General features: G+C 38.7%; 1 protein-coding gene across 7 annotated transcripts in view; it reads right to left on the bottom strand.

Moving 5' to 3' along the window:
• Window positions 1-21,042, bottom strand: part of TASP1 (taspase 1) — a 312,933-nt gene that overhangs the window by 85,303 nt on the left and 206,588 nt on the right. For all 7 annotated transcript variants that reach the window (XR_007130010.1, XM_047745119.1, XM_047745116.1 and 4 more), the window contains one exon: window positions 6,075-6,185. Coding sequence is in view for 6 of the 7 variants with exons in the window: in XM_047745119.1 (XP_047601075.1) it covers window positions 6,075-6,185 (111 nt within the window). In the remaining variant the exon portion in view is untranslated. The remainder of the gene's footprint in view (window positions 1-6,074; window positions 6,186-21,042) is intronic.

Genomic DNA, 21,042 nt, shown 5'->3' with positions numbered 1-21,042 from the left:
ATCCTGAATTGCTTAAGATTTTCCTTAAACATCTGGACCCTGTTTCTCATTGATCCCCATACTCACTGCTTCCTAGCAACCATTCTGAGGCAGGGAGGTCTGAACTTCACAAGGTCTATCAGGCTCCCACCAGCACAGTGAGGGCAAGCTATAAGGACAGAAATGCACCCATATTGTGAGATTGGCTGTTTATGCCATATATTTGCATATATTCTAATTACTTGTGTCAAATCACAAGTTTAAAACAGAAAAAGACTCACTTTTTTCTACTGGGAGGATTGATGTAACTTTGTTTACACAATTATTTGCCATACTATATACAGCAACCTCAATAAAGCTCTTCTGTACAGGCCTGGAAAGCACATGTAATTGTACTTCAGCAGGTAAAATATATATTGGGTTTTTTTTCTCTAAAAGCAGAGAGAAAATTAATTCTTTTCAGCTGTTTCACTTTAGGGAGAAGCATTTGCTTTGCCTTAAAGCAGTGATTTGTAGGCTAGGCTTTGCCAGCATCTCATGATCTGGGAGTGGGAGGTGGATGGATGGGTGTCACAAACACATTCACATCCAAATTGTCCTTTTACAAGACTATTTGCAGAGGCTATCTTCTGTGATCCATTTTGACTGCCTTCAAATCTTCTTGTTCCCGACACTCATCATTATCCAACATTTCCAAGCCATACTGTTTTGTTCGGGTTTGGTTTTGTTTTGCTTGTTTTGTTTTGTTTTGTTTTAAGAGCATGTAAGGATACTTTATGTATCCTTATGTGACATTTCATTTTTCTAGAAGAGTATCAATTTAAAATTTCAATCAATAAGGAAATTCCATTTGACATGTAATTTGTTAATTTAATAATTAGTGGAGCCTACTATGGAGGGTGGGTACAAGGTTGGATATGACACAATCCTGGCCCTCAAATGGTTCACAATCTGGTGGTATGATTCTCTTGGAAAGAGATGCCAACTGCATGTTGCAATAAAAAGCACAAGGAAGAAGAAATCACCTGGGGAAAGGGTTTCCAAAGGATTCCAAGAAGATTCATATCTGTCTTCAGTCTTTAAAGAAGGAATGTAACTGGCCCAAGGCATTCCAAGCACAGGTAAAAGCATGTGAAAGTTACAGAAGAAAAAACAGGACCCTCTGGAAGAAGACCAAGCAATTTGGAATGGCCAGAACTGGGTGCTTTGAGGCTGGGTAGAGGGAAAGGACTAAATTGAAAATGACAATGAAAGCATGTTCTGGGGTTAGATCAGGGGAGGACCTTCCCCATCAAGTTAAGTAGTTCCCATCTGTCTTCTAGGGAAATGACCAACAGAGGCAGGAGTGTGGATGTGTGCTCACAGAAAAATTGAAAGCAGAGAGTGATAGTAAGAGATACAGGTTTTGTCTTTAATACACAGAGAAAGTTATTCAACATTTAGCTTAGACATAAAGTAAACTAATTACATATACCTATGTGGCCCTTCTTTTAACCACTATTTCTCTGCACCTGGGATTGGTCTCTCTAAGCCACAATTAGGTCAGGTTCTCATTTTTGCCCTTTCTGCTTTGGGGTGGCATGCTTCTCTCCTAACTGCCCATTTCTGAGCCCATAATTAGGTTCTCTGGGCCAGCGAGAAAGAAGTCTGGTGACTGTATGGAGGTGAGAGAGGATACAGTCAGGGAAGCTAATGAGACAGTCTAGAAAAGAGTGACTAGAGACTGCAAAATAGGAGGGCACTGATCCCATTTGTCTCAGAGGACCCCAAAGAAGAAAACCAGAATCTACTCATGCAATCTGATAGTCTCAGCTGTCTAACAATGCAACAAAGCACCTTGATTTGTTACTGTAGCTCTTAGACAAACTAGAGGCCTATCTGGCAGTGAGAGGATTTAAAAAGGTTCTATTTTGGCATAAATTACCCCAAAATAGAGTGATTTAAAACAGCAAACATTTACTATCTCAGTTTCTGTGGGTGAAGAATTCAGGAGTGGCTTTGTTGGGTAATTCTAGCTCAGAGACTTACACTCTACTCTCCCTCATGAGATTCAGTCAAGAAATCTGTGCAAGGCTGCTGCAGTCATCTGAAGTTCATTCAGAGCTGAGGCTATATTAGCAAGAAGTCCAGTGCCTTGCTGGCTATTGGAAAGAGGTCATAGTTTTTTTGCCATGTGGACCTCTCCACAGTGCTGCATTTACTGTCCATACAAACATGGCAGTTGGTCTTTCTTTTATTACTATTTTGTTGTTGTTGTTTATTTTGTCCCTGCCGGGCTTTATATTAACATATAATGTATTATTCGTTTCAGGGGTATAGGTCTGGGAATCCTCAGTCTTACACAATTCACAGCACTCACCATAGCACATACCCTCCCCAGTGTCCATCACCCAGCCACCCCAACCCTCCCACCAGGCAGCTGGTCTTTCTGAGAGTGGGAAAATAAGGAGGATGCCATAACGCTTTTTCTGATCTAGCCTCAGAAGTCACACACTATCACACTGCCAAATTCTTATGCCTTAGAAGACTGTCTCAAGGGAGAGGAATAAGCTCCACCTCTTGCAAACAATTTATGGACAAAGCACATGTAACAAGGTCAAACAAGAGGATTTTGAATATTCCTTCATACGTGAGATTTACCAATTCTATTCATGAATCAGTGAACAGAGGACAAACCTTGAAAGTGCCCTGTATTTGAGTCATCCCACCCTTGAAGTGGCCTACTGGGGCTCTTTTAATTGATATATTTGTCAAGAGGAGAGGTTCAGTAATGGATTTCTGGAAACTCCAAGTGACAGTGGGGTTTGATTGAAACTGCTCTTACAGTGTTATGGAAATACAACTTATGATTTTCAGAAAAGAGAGTGGACACAGAAAAAGCTCAAGGTAGAAATTATTTTAATTATACTATTCTTTGGATAAAAAATGATAGACCAATATATAGTAATACAATTGTTGTTGTTGTTGTTGTTGTTGTTTTGATTTTGGGAATTGTCTTATTTGGACTGTAGAAAAGAAAGACTTCTGAGCTCTCTTGGTTACTAGATATTACTAAGCATTACAGAGCCAAATGAGTTTGTGAAGTTAAACTCTCATGAGGGTTTTAAAAGGCAATAAATGAGAAGTCATGGTTCAAACATGAAGCAAATTAGGTTGTGGCCTGCTTCAGAGCAACTGACAGGGTATAGCATGGGAGAATCCATTTGACCTTGATGTTTGAAATATTCTCCTTTTACAGGCAGAGGTTTATGACAGACTCTTATTTTCTTATGAGTCCAATCTACTACTGGGATCTGCCGTGAATAATATATAGTTTTGGTACTGCCAATGCTGGTTACTAATTGGCACTATTCAGAACCTCTAATCAAGATGTAGAAAACAAGTTAGGTATAGGACAGAATGTGGATGTTAATAACCATGACAGTATTGCTAGAGATTGAGGTGAGGGTTGGGAGTAAGGAAGAAAGAAAAAAGAAGAACACATGAACTTTCCTGAACTTACATAGTCAAAGAGGTGAGGTATGGTTGATAGAGACTGTCTAAAGTTGAGGAATCAAGAAATAAATTAAGAAATAGTATGTTACATGGGGCGCCTGGGTGGCTCAGTGGGTTAGGCCTCTGCCTTTGACTCGGGTCCTGGGATTGAACCCTGAATCGGGCTCTCTGCTCAGCAGGGAGCCTGCTTCCCACCTCTCTCTCTTTCTCTCTGCCTGACTCTCTGCCTGTCAAATAAATAAATAAAATCTTAAAAAAAAAAAAAAGAAATCATATTTTACAGTTGCGATAAAATTAAAATTTATGATTTCAAGTTAGAGGAGAAGTCTAACAAAAGTCAGGAGGAAAAGGGAGTGGAAACTGGTGTTAACTACTTTCTTAATTTTTTTTTTTCCCCAAAAGGAGTCACAAACTATTGACCAATCAAGAAACAGAAGCGTGAAATTACTCTATAGAATGACATGTTTCCTACAAGAATAACCAGAACCAGAGACTGGTGGCTCTGGGACTGGGGTGACCATGGTGACTTTCACATCTCCTCTCCTATCCTTTTGTACATAGATTACTCTTTTGAACAAATGTAAAAATCCAATCCATGTAGTTGGTGTCATCTACAAGTTGATACTAGCCTATGTTCACAAGGTTTTAGTAGATAAACTTCACAAACATTAAATCCTCTAGTTAGTTTTAACAAATGGCAAGATTTCACTTATTTTAGAAATTCACACTTTACATTTCATTCTTCTTCTTGAAACAGAGAGTGGGAATCAGTTTACAAATTACTAACTTGGTGATTGAAAGTATTTGACATGATTTCAAATTCTATGATTTATCCTTAAATATACATTTCTATACTATACCACCAAAAATGAAAAACAAAAAACCTTACAATTTCCAGGATTAACTCTAATGGGCAAAGGTCCAGGCTCAATAAAGAACTGATAATCCATCCTAGGAATAGTCTATAAAGCAGTTTTAATAACTAGCTCCCACTGGCCCCCAGTACTAAGGATTATTCTGAGTTTTTATGGAAGGCCCAGGTACACCCTCCTACAAACTCCCTTCTATGCAAGCATGGAATATTTCTTCAAAGGACTGAACAATAATTAAGATACTAAAGAAGCAAATGGCTAATTTGTCTTGGCTTAACCAAAGACAGTCATTTAAACTACATTTCTTGGGAGCAACCTGGGTACCAAGTATAGTGGGTGGAAAGAGAAAAGGGGCAGGGGAGATGAGGTTAGTAGTCAGAATCCAAAGTGCTTTTTTCTTCCCCTTTGAGGACATTGGGAGAAATTTTTATGAAAGCTCTTTCAGCTTCTATAGAAAAACTACTTTTCTACACTCATAAGAAATTCTTGGTTTTCTAATTTACAGACTCACTTGTACTACAGTAATTCACAATAATCATACAATATAGATCAGGCACCTCTCACACCTTCTGTAAGAAAATTTATAGAAAGGGTTGAACTACAGTTCAACAGTTCCTATCGATGATCTACAACACTTATATTAAAAAAATACTTATGGAAGAATGGATAAATACACAGTGGTGTATCAGTATAATGGAATACCACACAGCAATAAAAATGAACAAACTACTGCCACATATAACATGCACATCAGATACATGTAGTTCCATTTATATAAAATATAAACCTCAGAGAAACTAACCATGGTGTCAGAAGTCAGCATAGTGGTTCACTTTGGAGAGATAAAGAATGGGGGTGGGTTATCTGGGGGCTTGGGGTTAGTGGTGAAGTTCTGCTTTTAATTTGTGTGCTGCTTGCATGGGTGGGTTCAGTTTATAATAATTCATCAAGCAGTTGCAGTTATAAGTCGTGTACTTTCCTGAAAATATATATAATTAAAAAGTCAATTTAAAATAACAGATGAATGGATTAGAAAAAGGGCCCTCTATGGGCAGAAGTAGTCCACAGGTTTATGCCTTGGAAAATGGAAGACTGGCTGGTTTTTAACCCCAGTGGTACACTTGGCTAGACACAAAACTGCACATCTGGATGGACATCTGCAAATCTGCAAAACACTCACTTGACCCTTCTTCACCACACCTTTATGAGGAGGGCAGGGCAGATGTCCTTATTTTACAGAAGAGGAAGTGGCACAGAACAGTAAGACCCAATGCACAAAGGCGTCATAGCTAATAAGCAATGGAGCCAGAAAAGATTCCTAGGCCAGTAGCTCTTCACATGGTTCTGATTCCGTTTTGGGAGGGGACACAGTAAGAAGCTTCTTTCTATGTTTGTTACTATGTATGCTGTTATGGGTCACCAGTGCTTTGTGGAACAAGGCAGGAAATAAATACACAGTCTCAATGTTCTTAATTTTCGACTTTAGTAAAGGTCCTAGGTTCTAAAGCCCATTTGAAAAATATGCTTTAAGCATTCATTTAAAAATGAATATTCATCTTTTACATGTTTACCTATGCAAAAAGATCAGAAGAACAGACATGTGTAGATACCAGTAGAGCATTCTGGCCTTCCCATACCTTAACATTATTAACTTAAGGACAAAATTCTTTCCATATCTTGAAGAAATGAAAGAGAAAGACACACACATAAGGTATATGTCCAGCTTACCTAGAAGTGTCTGCTTATCTTGGGAGGAGTCAGATTCTGCAGAACACCTGCAAGTTCGAAGAACAATCACTCCTCCCAGCACACCATCTTCACTGGCCAGGAAAGGTGAACCTAGACAAGAATGGCAAATGGTCATTTTTTCATGAATTTTACTTCTATTTTTTTTTCAATTTTCATTTGATTAAAAGAACAAAAATGTGGTATGAATAAGATCTTGAAAGATGCCCATTTTCTGACAACCACCATTGTTTTTGCCTTGTATAGGCTTGATGGCAAATGCAGGCTTATCCCCGAACAGGGGCCATTTGGCAAAGACAATCCCAGATGCTGCCAAGAAGACTTGAGTGGGGGTGAAGTGTGCGTTACAGTCTTCGGAATGGAACTGGAAACACCACCAGATTAAAGGACCAAAACACAAATACAGGAAAAAATGCTCAGCAAGTCTCTTTGATCAGCTCTTAGGGATCACTTACCAGGCTCTCCCTGCTGTCAGGAACATGCCACCAAAAGCTTTGATTTACTACCTTAAATTCAATTTTAAACAATAAGCCACAAACTTATTACAAACATTTAAAAATGATCCTGATGGTTTACACAAATAAGGGTGAAACTGTATTTCTATTATAAGAGCTTGGTGGTTAGAAACAACCAGGCCTCTTTGGGATCTCACACACTGAACCACTGTGAGCATCTCAAGAACACTACACTTTAAAACCCCTCATTTTTCCTCCCCAAGGACATCTTCTTTGAACATCTGGCAGAGCAAGTAAGCACGTGGAGAACAAATGCAAAATTAACCCAAGCACTATCAAAGAAAGTAGTAAAAATAAAAACCAACCAAATTGGATTTGGGGAAGCTTCTGGTTAAACTTAGTAAATTAAACACATATATTTATCTCCACTCCTTACAAAGGCATGACCCGATGAGGACAGAGAGAAAGGCAAATGAGAAAACAACAACAACAAAAAAAAACCTGACCTTTTAGAAAGTGAAAAGAAGATGAACATTAGTTGGCTCACCTAGTAGACCTACAGAAACCTAAGCTTTCATGGTGGAACAGGGTTGAAACTGGGTTGGGGGGAGGTACCCATAAGAAATCACCCAATTTTATCAAGAAACTCAAAAAGAATTGGAAATTGGAAGCTTCAAGTTCCTCCAAAGGCAGGGATACAGGGTGGGACTGAAATGAAGATGACTGGTTTAGAGTGTCCAAAAGGACCTATCTTTACTTTTTTGGCCCTTTCAGTAATAGTTTGCCAACCCCTGATCTAAAGCCTCAGATTCCTGCATAGAGAGGAAGTTACTTCTTCCTAACCCAGAAGATGCCAGGATATTTACTCTCTAGAGAGGATGAAACAGAAGGACTTGAGTCTTGGGGCATCAGACTCAGCACAGGACAGAAGGGAGGCTCCACAGTGAATACAGGATATGGAAGTGGAGGTCTTAATGCTAAACAGTGAAATAACCAGCTCCTTTATCTAGAGGCTCCCAGGATACAAGAAGTCAGGCTGACATCCTCCAAACAAAAGACTGGATAATTCCCTTTCAGCCACACAACTAGCTTAAGAATAAAGACCTACCTGAGAGACCCTTAAAAAGTCTGCCTTATAGTGATGGCTTTCAGATGACAGGTATGACTCCTTCAGAAGGTTTGCAGTTCAACTCTTTGGTATTTATCCGTTAAAGAAGTATAGATTACCTAGGATCACTAGTTGTTTCAGTTAGGCCTCTAGAGAAGACAGAGATCAAAACTAAAAGCAACACAGAGAAAACTTAGGAAATCAATTGAGCAAAAGGAAAGAAAAAATAAAAAGAGAGAGAGTGCAAGAAATCATAAGAACAGTCCAGAAGGTCCAATATCTGAATAATAGGAGTTAAAAAAAAAAAAAAAGAGCATAGAAGAAACGAAATTTCAAAGAAATAATTCAAAAACATTTCCAAGAATTGAAAGGTAAGTGTCTGGACTAAAAAGGCTCATAAACATCCCAGAACAACTCATGTAGTTGCCATGGAGGTATATCATTGTGAAATATCAAAATACTGAAGAAAGAAAAGTTTAAAAACTTCCAAGTGGGGAAAAAAAAAAGTCATATGGAAAGGAAGGGGATCATAATGGGATCAAATTTCTCAACAAACTAGAAAATCAGAAGGCACCTTCCTCAAAATGCTAAAGGAAAATTATTTCCAACCTAGAATTCTATCTGAGGCCAAAATGTCAGTCAAGTGTGAAAATAGAATAAAGCTCTACAAAGTCTCAAAGAATTTATTTCCCACATATTTCTCAGAAAGCGGTAGGATGGACGTGCCTTGGCAAAGTGAAGGAATAGGGTACATAATGAGAAAGAAAATCAGATCTGGAAACAGGTGATCCAAAACAAGATAACACAAAAAGATTCCCAGATGGCACTATGCAGCAGGTTTAGAAAGTGGACAGTCCAAATTGGAGGAGGAAGCCAGAGGAGGCTGGAAAGATATTTCCAAGGGGAAAATAAATCAAACTTACAGAATATATGTTGGGTTTGAATTTATTAAGAGGAAATGTTTCAGATTTTGAGGGAAGTTTGACAATCAAGAGTGACTGGTATAAAAAAACAAACAAAAAGAAACCTAAATAATGAGGCAAGTATTAACTGCAGAAAAAATACGAATTTGTGTAAGAAAGGAAACAGCATCACAGTACACTACGTAGTGCAGGTGTCAATAGCTGGAGTCAAGAATATAAACTCACAATACTGACAAGCTAGGAAAAAAAAGAAAGGGGGACATAGTACAGCAAAAAGAGGAATGGTACATGTAGTATGGGTAGGTTTGGGGTTGGAAATATAGGGGAATTAAATCCTTGCCTTTCCTGGTATGAATATGAAGATATCTTAATTTGATATATAAATAATATCTATAATTGGAAACTGAAGGAACAGTAGTACAAGTGTGTTATGTTGAATTACAGATTTAAGTTCTAAAAGAAATAGCTATGAGAGTTAAAAGTAGTAGCCTCGGGGGAGAGGAAGCTGGGGAAAAGGGGACTGGAGTTGGAACAGGGAACCATTCATTTTCATTTTAAGTCTGGGGGTATTGTTTGTCTTTTTAAACCGCTTACTTGTTTTGCCTTGCAAAGAAAAACAACACAAAGTTAAAACTGTGGAACTGGAGTAAATGTTTTAATCCTCAGCCTCTTAAAGAAGGGGGAAGGAGACAGGAAATTCACAATCATTGAGAAACGACCCTGCATGAGGGCTTGGTTCCATGCTTTCATGTTCTATAGTTTAGTTTTCAGAGCCACTGAAGGGGGTCAGAGCAAATCTCCCCAAATGTGTCATTTTGGCACGTGGACTCTTTTGAGCTGAAGGCAACCAAGACCCTGCGGGCCAAGAAACTTCTGCCTCGTCCTTGACTACCTAGAAGAATCTAAGTTGGGTTTTTTTCCTAGAATTAGAATTATCACTAGGAATAAATTTTATCTGAGCAACCCATCAGTATGGCAGGGCAAATATCTAATTACCAAACATCTGTCTTCTTACTGCCTATGAATTGTCCTCCTCCCCTTTAAAGCCCCAGGCCTCTATCCCATTCCTTAGCTCAGCATGACAGAAATACATCATTGTACCTTTCTGTCTTTGAACCTATCATGTATAAGGTGTTCCTGTATTATGAAATTAAATTTAACTTTCTCCTGTAAACCAGCCTCCTATCAATTTAATCCTTAAACCAGCTGGAAGAATCTTTGAAGGATAGAGGAAAATTTTCCTCCTGAACACTACTGTGCCATGAGGTATTTTTATGTTATAGATGAAGAACCTAACATTCAGAGCAGTTCAATGACTTGCCATGGGCATGCTATAGTTGAGCAGAGTATGTGGTTTTCCCTAATGACTCTTTAAGCCCATAGTCCTTGCTTGCTTTGCAGCAATGCCTCTCAGGGAATGGGAAACTCTGGATAAGCTCACATTCCAACTGCTGTTAGAAACCTCCACCCCACCAGCACTCAAATTCTTGACACCTCTAGAACAGTTCCTTTCCATACCAAATCTAGGAACTTTTCCTAGGTTCCTAACAGCTCATCCAAGCTCAAAACTCTGTATCTCTTCCTTCTTGGATGACTCAACACATGAAACCATGTCAAATCCCAACAGTTCTCCTTACGACTATACTTGTGCTAGACTCTGCCCCCTCATTTCCACTGACAAGACCCTCAATGTACTCTCATTGTACTGAAAGCACTGCAGTAGGCTCCCTGCTCCAGTCATTCAAATCTCTAAATCAGTTAAATCATTTAATATGTACTACGTGCCAGGACTCTTCTAGGCACTGGGGATGTAGCAATGAAAAAAAATGAAGTCCTTGCTCACATCTAGTTGAACAGGTTAGGGGACAAGTACATTTACAAGTCAATGAAGAAATTCATCCAGTTACTGATAGCACTGTGAAGAAAAAGAATGCTGGTAAATGATAGAAGGTATAACTTGAGCAGGGGCTACTTCACATCAAACGTCAGGAAAAGCCTCTTTAGTTAAGGAGCTAACCATGTGAAGACCTGGGGGAAGAACATTCCAAACAGATGAGCAAACAGATGAAGAGACCTTAAGGTGAGAAGGAACCTGGATGTTTAGGAAATACAAGACTAGAGTGGTAAGAGCTGAGTGAGGGAGAGGGGAGAAGGCAGAACATAAATTCAAAGAGAGGCGGGACAAGGTCACATAGGGTTACAAAAAGCCTTGTGGGTACAGCAAGGAGTTTGGATTTTATAACTGCATGTGTGATGAAAAGATGATGAAATCTTTAACCAGGAAAATGATAGTACTTGTTTACACTTGCAAAAGGTTACTCTGTAGTATGAAACAGATTAGCAGGGCAAGCATGGATGCAGCAAGTCACTAAAGAAGGTGCAGTGGCAGCCCAACTGACAGATAACAGTGGCTGAGGTGAGCCTGCTGACAGTGAAGACTGTCAGTAGAAGCTGGGTGTGGGATATATTCTGCAAGTAGAACCAAAAGGGCTATTCATAGAATGAATATGGGGACATGGGAAACTGAAACATCAAAGTTTACTCTAGTAAGAAGCATACATCCCAGCTATGATTACATCATTACATCATTCAAAAACCTTCAATGGTTTCCAAGTGTCCATAGAACAATGTCCAAATACCTTAGCCTAGCACCAGTCCTCCTCTCTCTTCCCTACTTTATCTTCCTATTTATTTTTACACACCAAATGCTTTAGCCAAACTGGACTTCCTGTATTCCATTTCTCCAAGATTTCGCCCTGGGCCCATTGTAGTGAACTATTCTTCCTGAATCCCTTTCTCCCCATGAACGGGATCTATCCTCAGTGCCTTTTATACAGACACAGCTCTCTGGGGTGAGGATATCTCACTTTTAAAGCACCTTTAATGACTAATGAAATGCTTCCACTTATTCACTGCCTTCTCCTATTCCCAACCTCCTCAACATACCACATGCATACATATACGCACATACACACACATATCCTCCCACTTACACCACTGCAGTGTGGCCCTGAAGATGGCAAGACAGGATATTAATGCAGAGAAGGGAGATGGGGCTCCCAAGGCACCATGGAAGCTATATCAGGACTCCTCACTCTCAGTATGCATCCATTCAATAATGTAATGAAACAATGATTAGGGTATATTTGAAGATTTCAAATTTTTCATGGAAAGTACTCAGATTTCATGTTATCATTGTGATACTTAAAAGAAAATACTCACACAGAAGGCCTTGTTTTGAGTCTTAGGGTAGCAATCATGCGTTCTTAAGAAAGACATATTTTTTTTCAAAATCTATACTTTGGCTTCTTAAATTATAAATAATGGATATTAAAAGATATTTTTTCTGGTTGTTATAAGGACTGAATTATACATATGAACTCTGCAACCTCTGAAGAGCTATCTAAACATTTGGTGGTAGTAACAGTGATGGTAGGAAGACACTTCAGCATTTTGCTGGTTCTCTAAAATTGTCATGTTGAACAAGATCTATTACTGTACCTACTTGGTTAACCTTTCACAATAACCAGAACCAGTGTTCAACTAACATTCAGTAGTGGTGATAGGGTATCAATTTTCCAAGTTAAAATGTTAAACAGTTTCTGTATATAAGGAAACACTATTTCTTATTCTTCCCAGTAAGAAAAGAAAAATTAACATGGAGTGACATTTTAGGCACTGTGTTAGGTGCTTTCACACCCATCTAGGTAATTGGGGATAAAAATTAATAAAATAAGGGGTGCCTGGGTGGCTCAGTTAGTTAAGTGACTGCCTTCGGCTCAGGTCATGATGCTGGCGTCCCAGGATCGAGTCTCACATCAAGCTCCCTTCTGAGCAGGGAGTCTGCTTCTCCCTCTGATCCTTCTACCTCTCACACTCTCTCTCTCTCTCTCATTCTCTCTCTCAAATAAATAAAATCTTAAAAAAAAAATTAAGACAACCCAAAGTTCCATTAATACATGTGTAAGAAGTTGCATAAAATATCTAAAGAAGATTATAAAGACATAATAAAAGTTAAGCTTCATTCACCCTAAAAAAAAAATGTCCCTAACAGATTGCTTAAATATCCAAGTCTAAAACTGTTATGGAATGAAATTATAATTATAGATGGTAAGAGAAATAGTTACTGTGATCAAATGTATATAATCTGAATATTCATTTAAATTATAAATCCATACTGTAAACAAAGGAGACACTAAATTTGTGCCATAATTTCTAAGGATGAAGAATTTGAAGAAATTTGAAAGGAAAGTCAAAATAAGTATTAAAGTAGAGAATTCAATGGGAAAATGAATCCATATTCTATTGACTGCTAGTACCAGATTCTTAATTAGCATGATCTTTAGTAAAAAGGAGGATTTGCTGGCTCATAAAATCCAATGGCAGGGATGTGATAGGTTTCAGTAACAGTTGGAAATCACTCTCTATGGACAGTAATGCCTACCAACAGTTCCAGAACTATATTCCTGACAACTTTCACCACCAGAGACTTCCTCTTTTTCAGTTTTAACATTCTCAGGGAGCATCAGTTGGATTTAGGAAAATTTAAAACTTGACAGTCCTGGCTGTAGTCAAGGATTAAGCCTAGAACAATCAATTGTGACCAAGAGGTCAGTGGAGTGGAGTCATGGATGGACAGACAAATCTACAGAGGCCTAGAAAACACAAATGAAGAGAACACTGAGCTACAGAACCAGGAAATCAGGATCCCATATTTGGTGTTCTACTTGAACTTAGACAAGCTACTTTATCGCTCTGAACCTTGCTTTCTTCTTTCATCTGAGAAACTGGGAGACTGGTGACTGTTTCCTTTGCTGTGCAAAAGCTTTTGATCTTGATGAAGTCCCAATAGTTCATTTTTGCCCTTGCTTCCCTTGCCTTTGGGAACTTTCCCAACTTCTTCTAGGAAGAAGTTGCTGGCGGCTGAGGTTGAAGAGATTGCTGCCTGTGTTCTCCTCAAAGATTTTGACAGATTCCTCACATTGAGGTCCTTCATCCATTTTGAGTCTATTTTTGTGTGTGGTGTAAGGAAATGGTCTCCCTGATATGAAGAATTTGAGAGGCAACATGGGGGACTTAGGGGGTAGGGAAGGAAAAATTGAAACAAGATGGGATCAGGAGGGAGACAAACCATAAGAGACTCTTAATCTCACAAAACAAACTGAGGGTTGCTGGGGGGAGGGGGGAGGTAGAGGGTGGTTGGGTTATGGACACTGGGGAGGACATGTGCTATGGTGAGCGTTGTGAAGTGTGTAAACCTGGTGATTCACAGACCTGTACCTCTGGGGCTAATAATATATTGCATGTTAATAAAAAATTAAAAACTTATTAAAAAAAAAAACTGGGAGACTGGACTAACAATCTCTGATATCTCTACCAGTTCTAATAGGCTGGATTGTTTTTAGTTTTAGAGATTCATGTCTGCCCACAGCAGCAACCAGCCATTACCTGATGCCAGCAAGACAAAACATTAAAGCTCATTTTGCAAAACCTGGTACAATGCTTCCTCTTTAACATGTGAGAACTTATCAAGAGAGTGATTCTATAGCCAGAAGGCAGCTGTTAGGGGTCCACTATCTCATTACTTTTAACAAAGAACCTCTGTCTTTCAAATCCATTTCTGGACATTGCTTTCTTCTTTTTAAAGTCTATATACCAAATCACTTGAATGTCATTTTCTTTTGGAGAAATTACACATATCAAGAAAGAGAAATAGAGAGAAAAAAAGAGAGACAAAGACGTTGGTTTGAAGTCCGATGAACAAGAAAATGAAGGGCTGGGGAATAATGAATGTTCTGTACCGCAAACAGAAACCTCTAACTCCAAAAGAACAAGAGATTATTATAAATATTCTTCAAACACAGAAATAGGATAATAGTTTATACTTCTTGGAAGACCAAGGACCTCTTTCCTAAAGATACACTTGAGTTAGTTAATCTTTCCTGGATGTGAAGCATAAGCAGAATGATATGAAGAGTACATAACATAATGAGAGGAGCCAATCACAATGTTCAGAAGCATTACCTCCATTTATGAAGTGCCACTACATTTTGCCTTTGAAAAGAAGTCTACAAGTTTGCCACAATCATCCTATTAGATGTATATTAACTGCATCCTATCATTTCCTGCTCCCATAAAAATTCTAATGTAATAATTATTACTATATTCATCTGACAGATGAAAAACCAAGCCAAAAAAGGAAGAATCTGAAGCACAGGGAGGTGAATGACAGGCTTTCAGAAACACAAAGAGGAAGTAAGGATCAGGATACTAACCCACTGACCCAGATCCTTTAACTACAAACCCTGAGGACTACCCCTGTTCCATCTCTACCACAACTCATGGGAATCATGATCATTCATGGTTTTCTGGTGATTTTTAAACATAGTTTTAAAGACTCCAATTTAACTCTTTAAAAAAATATATTTTATTTATTTATTTGGGAGAGAGAGAGAGAGAAAGAGAGCACAAGCAGGGGGAAGGGCCGAGGGAGAAGCGGACTCCCCACTGAGCAGGGAGCCTTAGGATCATGACCTGAGCCAGAAGCAGATGCCTAACCAACTGAGCCACCCAGGCACCCCTAACTCTTTTAAGAGAAGAGTTGAGTGTGGCCAATAGCCCTTTTGAAATCCCTTACTACCATAATTTGAAAGATAGAAAAAGTTAACTTGTTTCAGAACAGAAAATTCCAAACTATAATCAGAACCTAAACATATCAGAGACAGTCTATGGATAAATTTATTAACTCTGGGTATTGAGTTTGCTAAGTTCTTTATAGATTGTGGACACTAGCCCTTTATCTGATATGTCATTTGCAAATATCTTCTCCCATTCTGTCAGTTGTCTTTTGGTTTTGTTCACTGTTTCCTTTGCTGTGCAAAAGCTTTTGATCTTGATAAAATCCCAAAAGTTCATTTTTGCCCTTGCTTCCCTTGCCTTTGGTGATGTTCCTAGGAAGATGTTGCTGCGGCTGAGGTCGAAGAGGTTGCTGCCTGAGTTCTCCTCGAGGATTTTGATGGTTTCCTTACTCACATTGAGATCCTTCATCCATTTTGAGTCTATTTTTGTGTGTGGTGTAAGGAAATGATCCAATTTCATTTTTCTGCATGTGGCTGTCCAATTTTCCCAACACCATTTATTGAAGAGGCTGTCTTTTTTTCCATTGGACATTCTTTCCTGCTTTGTCGAAGATGAGTTGACCATAGAGTTGAGGGTCCATTTCTGGGCTCTCTATTCTGTTCCATTGATCTATGTGTCTGTTTTTGTGCCAGTACCATGCTGTCTTGAGGATGACAGCTTTGTAATAGAGCTTGAAGTCCGGAATTGTGATGCCACCAACTTTGGCTTTCTTTTTCAATATTCCTTTGGCTATTCAGGTCTTTTCTGGTTCCATATAAATTTTAGGATTATTTGTTCCATTTCTTTGAAGAAAATGGATGGTACTTTGATAGGAATTGCATTAAATGTGTCGATTGCTTTAGGTAGCATAGACATTTTCACAATATTTATTCTTCCAATCCAGGAGCATGGAACATTTTTCCATCTCTTTGTGTCTTCCTCAATTTCTTTCATGAGTACTTTATAGTTTTCTGAGTATAGATTCTTAGTCTCTTTGGTTAGGTTTATTCCTAGGTATCTTATAGTTTTGGGTGCAATTGTAAATGGGATGGACTCCTTAATTTCTCTTTCTTCTGTCTTGTTGTTGGTGTAGAGAAATGCAACTGATTTCTGTGCATTGATTTTATATCCTGACACTTTACTGAATTCCTGTACAAGTTCTAGCAGTTTTGGAGTGGAGTCTTTTGGGTTTTCCACATAAAGTATCATATCATCTGCAAAGAGTGATAGTTTGACTTCTTCTTTGCCGATTTGGATGCCTTTAATTTCCTTTTGTTGTCTGATTGCTGAGGCTAGGACTTCTAGTACTATGTTGAATAGCAGTGGTGATAACGGACATCCCTGCCGTGTTCCTGACCTTAGCGGAAAAGCTTTCAGTTTTTCTCCATTGAGAATGATATTTGCGGTGGGTTTTTCATAGATGGCTTTGATAATATTGAGGTATGTACCGTCTATCCCTACACTTTGAAGAGTTTTGATCAGGAAGGGATGCTGTACTTGTCAAATGCTTTTTCAGCATCTATGGAGAGTATCATATGGTTCTTGTTCTTTCTTTTATTAATGTGTTGTATCACATTGATTGATTTGCGGATGTTGAACCAGCCCTGCAGCCCTGGAATAAATCCCACTTGGTCGTGGTGAATAATCCTTTTAATGTACTGTTGAATCCTATTGGCTAGTATTTTGGCGAGAATTTTTGCATCTGTGTTCATCAAGGATATTGGTCTGTAGTTCTCTTTTTTGTTGGGATCCTTGTCTGGTTTTGGGATCAAGGTGATGCTGGCCTCATAAAATGAGTTTGGAAGTTTTCCTTCTATTTCTATTTTTTGGAACAGTTTCAGGAGAATAGGAATTAGTTCTTCTTTAAATGTTTGGTAGAATTCCCCCGGGAAGCCGTCTGGCCCTGGGCTTTTGTTTGTTTGGAGATTTTTGATGACTGTTTCGATCTCAAACTCAATACCCAAAGAACAAATAATCCAATCAAGAAATGGGCAGACGACATGAACAGACATTTCTGCAAAGAAGACATCCAGATGGCCAACAGACACATGAAAAAGTGCTCCATATCACTCGGCATCAGGGAAATACAAATCAAAACCACCATGAGATATCACCTCACACCAGTCAGAATGGCTAAAATTAACAAGTCAGGAAATGACAGATGCTGGCGAGGATGCAGAGAAAGGGGAACCCTCCTACACTGTTGGTGGAATGCAAGCTGGTGCAACCACTCTGGAAAACAGCATGGAGGTTCCTCAAAATGTTGAAAATAGAACTACCCTATGACCCAGCAATTGCACTGCTGGGTATTTACCCTAAAGATACAAATGTAGTGATCCGAAGGGGGCACGTGCACACCGAATGTTTATAGCAGCAATGTCTACAATAGCCAAACTATGGAAAGAACCTAGATGTCCATCTACAGACGAATGGATAAAGAAGATGTGGTATATATACACAATGGAATACTATGCAGCCATCAAAAGAAATGAAATCTTGCCATTTGCGACGACGTGGATGGAGCTAGAGGGTATCATGCTTAGCTAAATAAGTCAATCGGAGAAAGACAACTATCATATGATCTCCCTGATATGAGGGAGAGGAGATGCAACATGGGGGGTTAAGGGGGTAGGAGAAGAGTAAATGAAACAAGATGGGATTGGGAGGGAGACAAACCATAAGTGACTCTTAATCTCACAAAACAAACTGAGGGTTGATGGGGGGAGGGGGTTGGGAGAGGGGGTGGGGTTATGGATATTGGGGAGGGTATGTGCTCTGGTGAGTATTGTGAAGTGTGTAAACCTGGCGATTCGCAGACCTGTACCCCTGGGGATAAAAATATATGTTTATAAAGCTGTAAAAAAAAAAAAAAAAAAAAAAGAAAGGATGAATCCCAAGTTTTGTAGCAACATGGACGGGACTGGAAGAGATTATGCTGAGTGAAATAAGTCAAGCAGAGAGAGTCAATTATCATATGGTTTCACTTATTTGTGGAGCATAACAAATAGCATGGAGGACAAGGGGAGATGGAGAGGAGAAGGGAGTTGAGGGAAATTGGAAGGGGAGGTGAACCATGAGAGACTATGGACTCTGAAAAACGATCTGAGAATTTTGAAGGGGTGGGGGGTGGAGGTTGGGGGTACCAGGTGGTGGGTATTGTAGAGGGCACAGATTGCATGGAGCACTGGGTGTGGTGCAAAAATAATGAATACTGTTATGCTGAAAAAATAAAAAAAATTAAAAAAAAATTTATTAACTCTGCCATAAATGTAATAAGTAAGAAACCAAACTGAGTCCATTAAAGCTTCTGTTTCCTGGTTTAACCAATCACAGAATATCCACCTAATAATGCCCTAGAAATGACAAGAGTTTGTTTTTGTTTTTGTTTTTTTTCTAAGTCTGACACAGGGTCCCTGTTCTCAAGAGAACAATTCAGCTAAGGAGAAAAGACAATACACTTCTAAAATCATACTGGCAGTTATAAAATAAATAAATCATGGAAATATAATGTGCAACATGGTGACTACAGTTGATAACACTGTATTGTATATTTGTAAGTTGCCAAGAGGCCTTAAAAGAAAAAAAAATGCAATTATATATGGTGATAGACGTTAACTAGACTTATTGTAGTCATTATTTTGTAACATATATAATCAAATCAGTATGTTGTACACTCAAAACTGATATGTTTTATGCCAATTATACTTCATTAAAAAATCATAAAGCAGTTTAAGAAGGATCAGTAGGTATCTTTTTTTCCTGAATATTCCAGCCAAGCATTCTATCTGCTAGCGGAGATATCCAGAATTCCACCAAAGCACCCTACACAGCAATGACAGCATGAGAAATGTGAATCCCTGACAGAAAGCAAGTGAGAATGGCGCACCAACAACTAGAAGATTCACTGAAGAGGAAACAAAATTGTCCAGTTTTCCAGCCTGGCACATTCCATGTTAACTTTAACGAGTAAGAAAAGGATTCTCTACCCTCAGACTCTAACAGATCACCCCAAGCTCCTGGGGAATACAGAGAACACCTCTCCTCCACAGTTAGTTACTATATTACTACACAGTTAGTTACTATATTACTAATATATGGAAGTTAGTTCAATCTCCAGGAATGTCAAAAGGCAGAAAAGGTCAAAGTGGTGATAGTGGTGGAAGACAGGGATCCAGACTGGGCAAACTGTCCCCAGTGGGGGTAGGGTGTGGTGTTATAAACTCATAATTGCTTATTAATACTAGATTAAAGCAAATTTGAGGAGTATAACATTCATTCAACAAATATTTCATATTTCATATTCACTTTTTAAAAAAATTTAAGAATCAACTCTGTGTCAAGCACTGTATGGGGCCTGGGTATAGCGTGATTAAGGCAAAATCTGTGTGTTCAAGTGCTGTGGTCTGAATGTTTGTATCCTTCCAGATTCATACATGGAAAATGCCCAATGTGATGGTGTTAGAAGATGGGGCCTTTGGGAAATGATCAGTCTCCTTACAAAAGCAGCTCAAGAAAGCTCCCTTGCCCTTTCTGCCATGTTAGCTTATAATGAGAAGTCTGCAATCCACAAGAGTGCTCTCACCTGACCATGCTGGCACCCTGATCTTGGATTTCCAGCCTCCAGAACTGTGAGAAGTTAAGTTTCTGTTGTGTATAAGCTACCCAATCTGTGGTATTTTGTTCTAGAAGCCCAAATGGACTATGACATGATAGACAATATACAGTATAATCAGTGTAAGAAAGGGAACTCAAGCAACATAAGGGAGATACAGTGCTAAGATGGGTTTAGAGGGAGAGAGCATTTTAATCAGGATGGTCAGGGACAGCTTCCCTGATGGTGACACTTGAGGAGAAAAATCCAAGCAAGTGAGAGAACAGCAATTCAGGTATTGGGGTCTTGATAAGTATTTATTTTGCTGCTGGCTGGTCAAATGGCAGAGTTTCTAGCGGATAATGTCTTAGGTGCTGTTGTCTACCTCAGATGTAGTGCCTGCAGGTGGAATAGCTATCTTATGGTCATGAAGAAAAAAGCCACCCAGTAAAGATTACCAAGAGTCTAGGCTACTGACGACTGTGAAGCTGTTGTGCCAGCTCTGGACTGCTTTCAGACTTCTTACATGAGAAAAGGAAAGCCCTCATTTTGTTAAGCCCCTGCAGCTGGGTTTCTGCCACATTAGTTGAACATAATCCCAAACCAAAACGTTCCTTTATCCATTTTTCTGACAGGTTCTGTAAGGTTTTTTCCTCCCCCTTACTCATTTGCTAAACTCTTTACGTGTTAAGGCAATAAGTATTTGGTCATATGTGTCGTAAATATTTTCTCTCAGCTTGTTATTTATATTCTAATTTTGCCTATGATGTTTTTTGTAATAGAGAAATTTTTAATGCTTATGTGGTCAAATTTACCAACTGTTTTCCTTTACAACTTCTGTGCTGGAAGTTCTTCTCTAATCCAAAATTACGTAAGTAAGCAGTCCATTTTTGCTATTAGTGCTTTTATAATTTGTTTTTACATTTAAAGCTTTAATCCACCTGGAATTAATTTTGGTGTAAGGACAACAGTGGAGACCCTGCTTTATCACTGTTTTCCGTAAATGGTCAACAAATTGCCCAACATAAATTTGTTGGAAAATTCATTTCTTATCCACTGATTTGAAATGCATTTTTATCACACATTATATACCCATATTTTTTTGTATCTATGTCTAAATTATCCTGTTCCATTGATGAAACTATTCCCATACAGATCCCAAATGGCTTTAATTACTGTAGCTTTATAGTATATTCTAACTGACTGGGCCAGTTTCCTCTCATTATTCATTATTTTCACAATATTCGTTGTTACT

This window comes from Lutra lutra, chromosome 9, assembly GCF_902655055.1.
Source record: "Lutra lutra chromosome 9, mLutLut1.2, whole genome shotgun sequence".
NCBI classification, from domain to species: Eukaryota; Metazoa; Chordata; class Mammalia; order Carnivora; family Mustelidae; genus Lutra; species Lutra lutra.
This window is presented reverse-complemented; position numbering and strand designations above follow the sequence as displayed.